Source organism: Galleria mellonella, unplaced genomic scaffold (genome assembly GCF_026898425.1).
Source record: "Galleria mellonella isolate WM207_F2 unplaced genomic scaffold, CSIRO_AGI_GalMel_v1 utg310, whole genome shotgun sequence".
Lineage (NCBI taxonomy): Eukaryota > Metazoa > Arthropoda > Insecta > Lepidoptera > Pyralidae > Galleria > Galleria mellonella.
This window is the reverse complement of record NW_026442071.1, coordinates 1,273,887-1,283,592: the sequence shown is the minus strand read 5'-3', so window position 1 is coordinate 1,283,592 and position 9,706 is coordinate 1,273,887. Positions and strand designations below refer to the sequence as shown.

At 39.1% G+C, this 9,706-nt stretch overlaps 2 protein-coding genes across 2 annotated transcripts; both read right to left on the bottom strand.

The window, feature by feature from the left end:
- Window positions 1-739: 739 nt before the first annotated feature.
- LOC113523399 (CCR4-NOT transcription complex subunit 7-like) lies at window positions 740-5,264 on the bottom strand. The gene is made up of 8 exons (XM_026909359.3): window positions 4,951-5,264; window positions 4,751-4,861; window positions 4,470-4,579; window positions 3,895-4,008; window positions 3,304-3,422; window positions 2,917-3,074; window positions 2,298-2,438; window positions 740-1,656 (listed from the first exon to the last, which is right to left on the bottom strand). Exons 2-8 carry the CDS (start codon window positions 4,859-4,861, stop codon window positions 1,540-1,542), a joined length of 870 nt encoding a protein of 289 aa, XP_026765160.1. The 5' UTR covers window positions 4,951-5,264; the 3' UTR covers window positions 740-1,539.
- Window positions 5,265-6,726: 1,462 nt separating this feature from the next.
- On the bottom strand, window positions 6,727-7,362 carry LOC113523506 (uncharacterized). Its single transcript, XM_026909489.2, has one exon. The coding sequence runs from the start codon at window positions 7,360-7,362 to the stop codon at window positions 6,727-6,729; it is 636 nt and encodes a 211-aa protein (XP_026765290.2).
- Window positions 7,363-9,706: the final 2,344 nt, after the last annotated feature.

Sequence of the window (9,706 nt, the reverse complement as noted above, 5' to 3'; positions counted from 1 at the left end):
AAAGGTACTGATAGTTAACCGTTACTACAAAAATTATTATGATCGCGTTTACTTTGTTGTCAATAATTTGGATTGAATATATTTTCGCCTAGAATGGATAGTTTTTAGAACCTCATGTGACATTTATTTTCAGGTATAATTATCGACAACCATCAACCGGTTTTAAGTAGATCTTGTAAGGTATAAGATCTACTTAAAATTGGTTGATTAGGTTGACCTCTAGAGATATTCAGGAACCAATTCTTGCCACGATAGGCTGACCTGACGTCCACTATTAACATCTCATTAGTATTTCGCTAGTGTGAAGTAATAACAGGCGGGTTTACTATTAGTTTAATCCACTAAATAACACTAATAATAGGCGAGGTATAGACGTTATATTTTGATTTTGTCCATTTTCATTTTATAATCCATCATTGAGCAGTGTTTATGTTCTCCAATGACTGCGTCATAAAGAATTGTTATCAATTTATATGATTTATTAATAAATCAACCATTTTTTAATAGATGCTAATGGAACGGTAACCCCGCTTACGCTAATGGTTGTATATGCTAGTGGGGCATCAGTGAGGGATGATAGGCGAGAATGAAAAGGCAGGTCTTTTAGCCCATCTTGATGAGTATGATGGTTTCCAGGAGGGACTACGTAAGGTCGACCTACCAGGGTATATTGTCAGCTATAGGATTGGTAGTCCTATTACTAACCAATCATTAGGTATTTCAATAAGAAATATCAAAATAAGCAAATACAAAATTTATTATTTCGAATATTATTTATGTCGTGAATCAATAGTTACATTGAATTATAATTTTTCTATATTCGGATGCAAAGATAAAGAAAATATTTGTACATTATATAGACTGTGATGTACTTATTGTCGTTTTACTTGTTTCATGATATTTCTTTATCTTAGCATCTTGATCCAACTAGATTGGATAGAATTATTTTTTGCATTACATTCAGCAAATATATTCATACACTAAAGTTAGAAGCAATGTTTCATAAAATATGTCATTATTAAAAAAAATCTACAGTACAATCACAAAACGGCAAAATGATGGATGTAATTGAATTTATTTTAGAACGACTTTAATATTCATTAACATTGCTAAAAGTGATTCGTTATACAGAATAATCTAGACAGTAAGTATATAAAAGAAATACAGATTTATTTATTAGATATAGAAACCTTTTATTATTGAAATAAAACCGGAACGCAATGCATCCTGAAAAGCTTATGTACACGTGACTACATTGCAGTTTGCTATTTATGAACAATATAAAATATTAATAATAACATTTAAATCAATTAAATAAAATTTCTACTTAGTGAATATTTATGTTACTCCACTTAAACATTTATAAGTTCACTTCTTTATTAAGCGTTGTATGTACAATATTTTTGAAGTCACTGCCTCTTAAATAAATTAAATTATTTAATTTAAGAAAACAATTACAGAACATTCACCAATTCATTCTGAGATATGGAAAATACGCGGTTGTGGTGTGAGGCTGGTCACACACACCGAATCTCCTGATCAAGATGAACTGCCATTTTCACTGTTTTCTTGGAAATTATTGACATTTGTTGAAAAAGGAGCTCCCAATCCATACAGGTGTCCACTGGTGCTCTCAATGTTACCATCAAAAAATATCTAAAAACAATTGTTTAATTAAATAAGTGTCTCCATTTGTTTACATAGTCTCACAAATAGCAGAATTATTGTTCTTGTAAAAATTTTAATGTACAATTTACAATGGCAAACCTAAAAATTTTTTTTAATGGGTGATAATGGTATGCTAACCCCGCTTGCGCTATTGGTATACACCGGCGGGGCACCAGTGAGGGATGACAGATGAATATGAAAGTAAGTCAGTTAGCCCATCCTGACAGATTAAACTAGAATTAGTTACGATGGTTTCCAGGGGGAACCACGTGGAGGTCTACCTGACAGGGTATATTGCTAGTAATAAGGCTATTTGACCCTATTACTAACAATCCCTTTCCCCCCAACCTACTAATTAGGCTACCTGATGGAAAATGGTAATTATCAACAACATCACAGAATAAATTGTGACGCCCATAGTACTCGTCATGTGTCGCCATTTCTGAAGACTTCTTCTACACCTACCAATTTCACTGTCACACCCTATACTTCAAAAACTTATACTTGAAAAAGCCAGTAAATTACAGCTACTCGGCGGCAGTAATACGAATGGGATAGAGGTACTATATATATGCTTGAGACTGTTGTAAAAGGTGTAACTTCCTTTGAATTGTCTTTCATGGACTTACTTCTTTAATTTTGAAGAAAGCCATTCCCGTGAGATGAGAGTCGGAGCCGGCTTGATGCTGTGGCCCTACGCGTCGCAGTTCAAGCTGGTCTGCCACCTCTTGCAGCCCACCTTTTAGGTTCTTGCATAACTTCATTAGGTACTGGAATATTATAATTGTTCATGCGTGTTTAGAATTTTATAGATACAAAACATGTTTGATAGAGATTTCAACATATAGACTTTTATGGTATATTTAGTTATCATCAGATTTACTGACTCTGACATACTCTGACATTATTTAAAATATCTTGAATATGTAACCTTTAACTTTTTGATTACTTCACTTTCTAGCAGTTGTCATCCATCTAGCGCTCAGCTTAAATTAGGAATTTTATTTTGTACTTTTTTTTTATTTTAACATTGCTATAATAATAATATTCTATACTTTTTATTATATTTACTGTGTTAATTTATTATAGACAGTGGGCAAATCGAAAAAATACATATCCAATTGGTCTTGGTCATGAAAAACTTAATCAGAGAAATTCAACTATAGTAGTTAAAAATTATGTATTATATTCTCATTTAAGCAGTTGAACAAAAACTAGTAAAAAGATAGAAAATAAATATACACTCACTTTGACATCATATACAGTGGGGAAGTATAGTCTAAGGTTATCAAAGAAATCATTTTCTTCTTGTGGTAAGTTCTGGTCTGTAAGAAGTTTCAGTAAGTAACCAAAGTCATATCCAGAGTGGAAACTCAGCCAATTGATGTTATCCATTAACACAATACCTAAAAAGACAATTGATGTTATAAATATTATTTCTGGTTACTCTTTATACAATTGATAATATTTAAAAATAATTGGATAAATAGTTTATTTTTATAATAAAAAAATATTGACAACAAAATCTTTTTCTGCAAATAAACTTGGTGTACTCATAAATTACAAATTAGGGAATTAATAGGAAGGTTTATGTTCAAATCATATCCTATATATATTTTAAAATTATTATAATACCTGAAGACATAAGTAATTCAGCAAACTCGAGAGGTTCAATGCCATGTTCTTCATGCTCTCTGAATTGTAGTCCTGAGTTTTGTAGCAAATCTATTGAATCCTGGGCATACATGTCTTCTCTGAAATTAAAATATATTTTTACTTTCTTTATATATTTTTCCCTTTTATCCATAAAAACATCTAACCTCTCATAAACCTATTTTAGTTCTTGAACTGTTTTGTGTCTTTTATTTGTGATAAATTCTGTTTGAACAAAAGTGACAAAACAATGTAATAGTTAAAGTAGGTTTGTAGTAAGTTTTATGAATAAGATGGTTTATATAGTAGTATCATTTTCATGTATGAAATTATATATTATAAGGATAAGTGTATAATCATGTTCAAATTTATTATTCTAGTTAAAAATTTGGATTTAAAGATGTCATTAGAAGTTTTTAGATTATAATTGTTTTATGCAGACAGACATTTCTAGGCTTTTGTCAAGAATTTTAAGTGCAGGTCCATGATTTCTAAATTAATCAATCAATATTTGTATCATGTTTATAATTTTACAAGATTTCATTTAGAATGCACTTATTAAAAGGCACTTACTGTAAGTTAAATTTAAAATTGAACTGCCAGGTAGTACAGCCAGGGGGTGTCTTGCCATTTTCATCCATGAATGTTAAACCTAATTGGATTATCCTTAATAAATCCACATTGCATCTGTGAATAAAGTTAATTATTTGTTAATCAAATTTGTCATCATATTAGCTGTTAACTGTTCACAGCTGAACATAGGGGGAGCCTCCTTAAGGGAGGTTTTGCCGACAGTTGCATTGCTTTGCAGCCAGGTTGGAAATTGCAGTTAGGCTTTTATGATATTTAAAGAAGGATGCTGCTGCTCACCCTCAACCAGTAAGTTCCCTTAGTCACCTTTTATGACACCTATGGAAAAGAAGGGGGTGGCCCATTCTATGTCAGAACTACATGGTCAAAGTTACATGAATAAATCAAAATTGTAGATAACAAAAAAAAAATCACTTGTGACATATTAAGCATTGTTCATGTCTAAAGACTATAGGCTTAATACTATATACATACATAAATATTTTAAGAATTAGCAATAGAATTATTGTAAAAAATGGAAAGATTTATTTGTTAGAGATTTTTATTCCATCATTTACCTTAGTAGTTGGTATTGATAATCTGCAGTGGATCTGAACTCTCCAATAGGACGCGCCACTACTCCTGGAAATTCTGTATCCATTGCTACCCAATGATATTTCTGGACAATCTAATAATAATATTCACAACGATAATAATTATTAAACATTTTTAATGATTAATGGCCAAAACATGTATTATAAGTTATCAATAAAAGTTGAATGCTATTTTATTTCAATATTAAGATTTCATACAGAAAAGTAATAAGTGTTTTTGGAAATCTTAATAAGAGGATAAATACCTGTCTGATAACATGAAACTCTTCATGCAAGTTATGATTCCATACATTTTTTATAGAGCAATCTTCTTTAATTACATTTGCTACTAAAGAACCAAAACTAGCAGCAGGCATCTGAAAAATAAAGCCAATTTTGGAGGTATTTTAACTGTATGTAGTTCTAGTTGTATTGTTCATTTTTAGGTACTTATTGCAGATATTACCTTTAGTAACTATGTAGTTAAAAACAATATTCTTGTGATGTATCCTTAAATATGGTATTTTTTTAAAAACTTGCTAGTAAATTTTCAAAATGAAAATAACAAAAGGAATATTGATAAAAGTTCGCTCAAATGAATTGGTATAAATTTATATTTTATAACATAAAACAAGACAAAAAATATTTATTATACAATTACACATTTATTATTTTATTAATTGATTTGAATTTGCAATGAAATTATGACACAATCCGATAAATTAAAATTCACTTAAAAAAATCATTCAATCAAAAAGGCAGTTTATTTTTGACTTGTATCTCAGACCCACATCACTTTGAATAAAAAATATTTGTGAGAAATCTATGCAACCAAGGCATTGAATTTGAACATTCGATACGGTAAAGAAACTAGATCTTTTATAATTATCTATTGATACCAATATTGATGACAAAGGCGTATTGTAAACAGCTTGAAAGTACTATAAATATTTATTTTATTGTGTTGATAGATTTAGGTAGTTGTATAGATCAGATTTGTCGTTTAGCTGTTGTGTTGACTCTTAAAAAACGTAAGGTAATGTTGACAGATGTCTATAGTACCTTGCTCTATGTTTTGTTTTCTTTTTTTTTTATTGCTCATCTTAAAAAGTATGATAATAGGCTGATGGATTCCAGCCAGTCTTAGTAAATTAAAAAGTCTATGATTAAAAGATAGGTATTAGTACTTAGTATTACTGTATGGTACTGATTCCTAGGAAGAAGGGATTGTTAGTAATGGGAAGGCTAGTCTTATCAATATAACCTATCATATATTGAGCTATCAGGTCGACTTTCACGCGGTTTTCCCTTGAAACCATCGTGACAAATTTATCGTTGAATTCGTCACGATGGGCTAACTGACTTGCCTTTTCATCGTTAATAATCACCCCTCACTGGTTCCCCAACAGTATATACCGATTTAGGCGGGGTTACTAATCTATTATCATGCATTAAAAACGTGATTACTTGTTTTGTGGGCATTACCACACTATAGCGGTGCGCGAATCCATATGATTTTTTTACTTGAATAATTAGTAATTACTAATTTTATAATTCGTGTACTAAATTAGTAATATAGGAATTTTCGTATTAAATTTATTTTACTAATTAGTAAATCCATCCGAACCACTAATAATGAAAACAAAGCATTTTCCTGCATCCCTTTTATTTATTTATTTTTGTCGAGGGGAAATGCTTCATACAGACTTCCATACCTCGGCGAGATATGTGTGTACTGTCGGACTCCTACTGGCTAAAACTCCCCGGTGTTCCTTATTCACGCTAATGTCGGGGCAACGGGGGCATGTCAGCAGTCTGTTGCGGCCCCGACGGCGATGGCTCGTTCTTGCAGCGGGCCTCCTCTCAGAAAAATGGGGTTACGTCCGCTCTATTCCAGGGAGGCGTGCGGGAACAGGCGCACGCCTCTATCTCAGGGCCTATGCCAGACAGCAATCGCCCCCGCGGTTACTGCTCTAGGCCCGAACGTCGGAAGGGACGAATCGTCGGAGTCTCTCCTTCGTCGCCTAATTATTCTCTGGCGGATAGCACCAGCAGAAGAGGCAATCTCGCGCTCTCTCTCTGCCTCCTCCTTTCTTGCCACGACAGCCTCACAATAATCGAGGACCGCCATCCAGGACTTCTCGTCGCTCACTATCTCCTTTATAACTGAAGGCAACGAGAGGTCACTTCCAACAACCGCGATTAGGTCTTGACGCTCCCTCGTGAATGCGGGACACACCTCCTAGGTATGTTGCGCCTTGTCGACGTCGCAATCCTCGCACTCGTAACAATTGCACAGGTACTTACCGAAACAACTGTGTCCGGTAAGTACCTGTGTGAGCCGGAGTGTTAACGGACTGAAGACTGGACGTTCTATCGTTCTGTGGCCTGCCGTTAGTGCAGCTAGCCTCGTTTCCCATTCCGCATGGACGTTCTGCCGTTCCTGAAGCTTCCGTGCCCTTAAAGCCCCAGAATCTGGCTCCTCACCACGAGCCCTCAACTCCGCGCGCCAAAGATATAGCGACGCGCCGGCTTTGGCCTCCAAGTCCCACGGCGGGGATCTCGCTAACAAGCACGCCGCTTCTCCAAAGATGGTGCAATATCCTCTAATTGCCCTGATCGCTATGGCTCGGTGCAGCCTTCGCAGGTGTGCGACATTTGCCCGGATCAGGGCATTGGCCCATATAGGGCCATAGACTGTATCACCCCCAGATAGAGACGGCGGCAACTCACCTCGAGCCCCCGCAAGTTCGGGAGTAGCCGGCCAAGAGCATTTGTAGAAGGTTATGAGCCGTGGAGTCAGGCCCCGAAAGTGGGCCCGGAAACTCCAGCGGCCATCTAGCGTGAGTCCCAAGTACTTTATGTAGGACCTTACCATTATTTTCTCACCACTTATCACTATGTGTGACCCAGGTGGAGGTGCTCGCCTTGGGCCGTGGAAACAAACGGCCTCGGAATTGTCCAAAGCTACGCAGAGACCTAGTCGGCGGATTCTGCCGACGACCAGGGCCGACTCCCATTGGTGGCGGAGAGAAAGCTGGCTGAGAGGGAAACAGGGATGTCACCACTTCCTCCAGTTTTTGAGGCCGGAGGATCTCCACGATCGGAGCTTGCCTCTCACCATCAGGTATGGGCACCTCCATGGGTCCCTATTCAGTTTATTCAAGTACTCCTCTCTGGCTTGTTTTTTGGCCTGGTTTATTTCCCGCTGTAGGGCTTTCTTACGAGTGTGAAACTCCTCGTAAGCGTCGACGGACTCTTCGTTGCTCGGGTTCCATGCCTGCACGATAGAGGCCTCGATCGCTACCTCTCTATCGAGCTTGCTTAAACTATACCTGGTGAACCTTAATGTCCTTTCCCTGTGACCAATCGACGTCGGAATCGAGGAGAACAGATCAAACCTGACGTATAGAGCTGACGTACCCCCCCCCCCCCACCCACATGACTCTCCAATTTTGCACTCTGCGCGCAGTGTTCGGGCAGGTGAAGCACACGTCAACTATCGACTCGCCTTGCCATCGTACGCAGGTAGGAGTAGAGCCTTCGTTTAGAATGGAAAGGTTTGCCGCCAGAGCCCACTCCTCAAGGACGCCGCTTCGTGCATCGGTTGCTGGGGAACCCTATACCGTGGATTTGGCATTGAAGTCCCCCATCACTAGGATCGGACAGGTCGAGTGTTGACCCAATAAGGCTCCCAACTCGTCTAAAAACCTCTCCAACAGGCAATAGTCCTGTTTCCAGAAATGTAAACTCCAGCAACTACGATTCCTTTCCTTCCCAAAAACTCTTGCTTCTGGCCAGAAGAGTTATGGGAGGTGATGAAATATTCCGTCCCGGCGCCACTACAGCCACAGAGTTCGGAAGGAACAGGGGCTCGGTCACCACCAGCATGCCGATCGACCATTCAGCCACGCTCTGCATGAGTAGATTTTGGGCGCAGCGACAGTGGTTGATGTTCGCCAAGAGGATTCGATGAGACATATTAAATGGTGGTCTCCTTGGCTTCCGGCTCGTCTCCATGGCCAGAAGCCGTTGGTGTCATAGGTGTTTCCGCGCCTCTCCTGCCGTTTTCCTTGGAAGCGGAGCAGTTTTTTGCCCCTACTCAATGATTGGCTTTACGCCCCATGGACGAACACACCACACACACTTAGGTGCAGCTTTGCAATTCGTAGCCTTATGATCTGGTCAGCCACAGCGGTAGCAAAGGCCGCTCCTATCTTCGACGTGCGTACACAGTTGCCTTACATGTCCATTGTTCAGGCAGCGGAAGCACCTTAGCGGCTTTTGCCCCAACAATTTGGTACGAGCCGAGATCCAGCCAACAAGCATACGAGTCGCGGATTTGATCTTCTTGATCGCGATTACTGGGCCTCGGACCCAGCATGTTCCCAAATCGGAGGGGTTTCGACGAATCTCGCCCACTTTGACGTTGTCGATTGGGCAGGCTCTGTTTCTTGTAACGGCGGCGGCGAGCTCTACTGTAGTGACAGAGTCGTTTAAACCGGACACACGCATCTCTGCCGTTTTGTTGGATCTGGAGACTCTGGCGACCTCTTCGGGTAGAATTTCCCGGATCCTGCAGGCGAAAGTGTCCGCCTTTTCAGCGCTAGTTGCGCCAGGGACTTCTATCAGTCACGCTCCAGTAGCCGCCACCCTAAGTCTGACCGACTGTATGCCTAAGGATGGGAGATCTATCCTCAATTTTATTTCGCGAATTACGTTCGCGTGGTTTGCTCCCTTCTCCTCTACCCCCGTTTGCAAAGCGATCACTACTGCCATTGAGGGTGGCCAAAGTTTCGAGGGTAGCGGGATGCCCTTTTTGGCAGCAGTCGCCTTTTCTTGCTTCCCCTGTTTGCTGGAGCTCTTGTGTCCTTCCGGGACGCTTACTAGTTTGCCCCTCCTCTTTACTATCGTTGCCCTGGTGCCCTCTTCTGCATCCGCTGTCATAAAAGTTTGCAGTTGCTGCGGGTGTTGACGGGATTGGGTAGCCTGAATTGGCATTGTTTGCTGGGGTTCTACGTCCTGGCTCGTCTTATTCGCCTTGGATTTTTTACCTTTCCCCTTGCCTTTTTCTAGCGATTCTTTCAACCAGGGGATGTCCCTGAATCCAGTACCTCCACCGCCAGGGATGGTTGCGAGAATCTTACTATTCTCCCTGTTCTGAAGAGGGATGTGACGCTCCAGTGAGTATTCCTCTGGAGTGATCTCCGAGCGACCGGAAG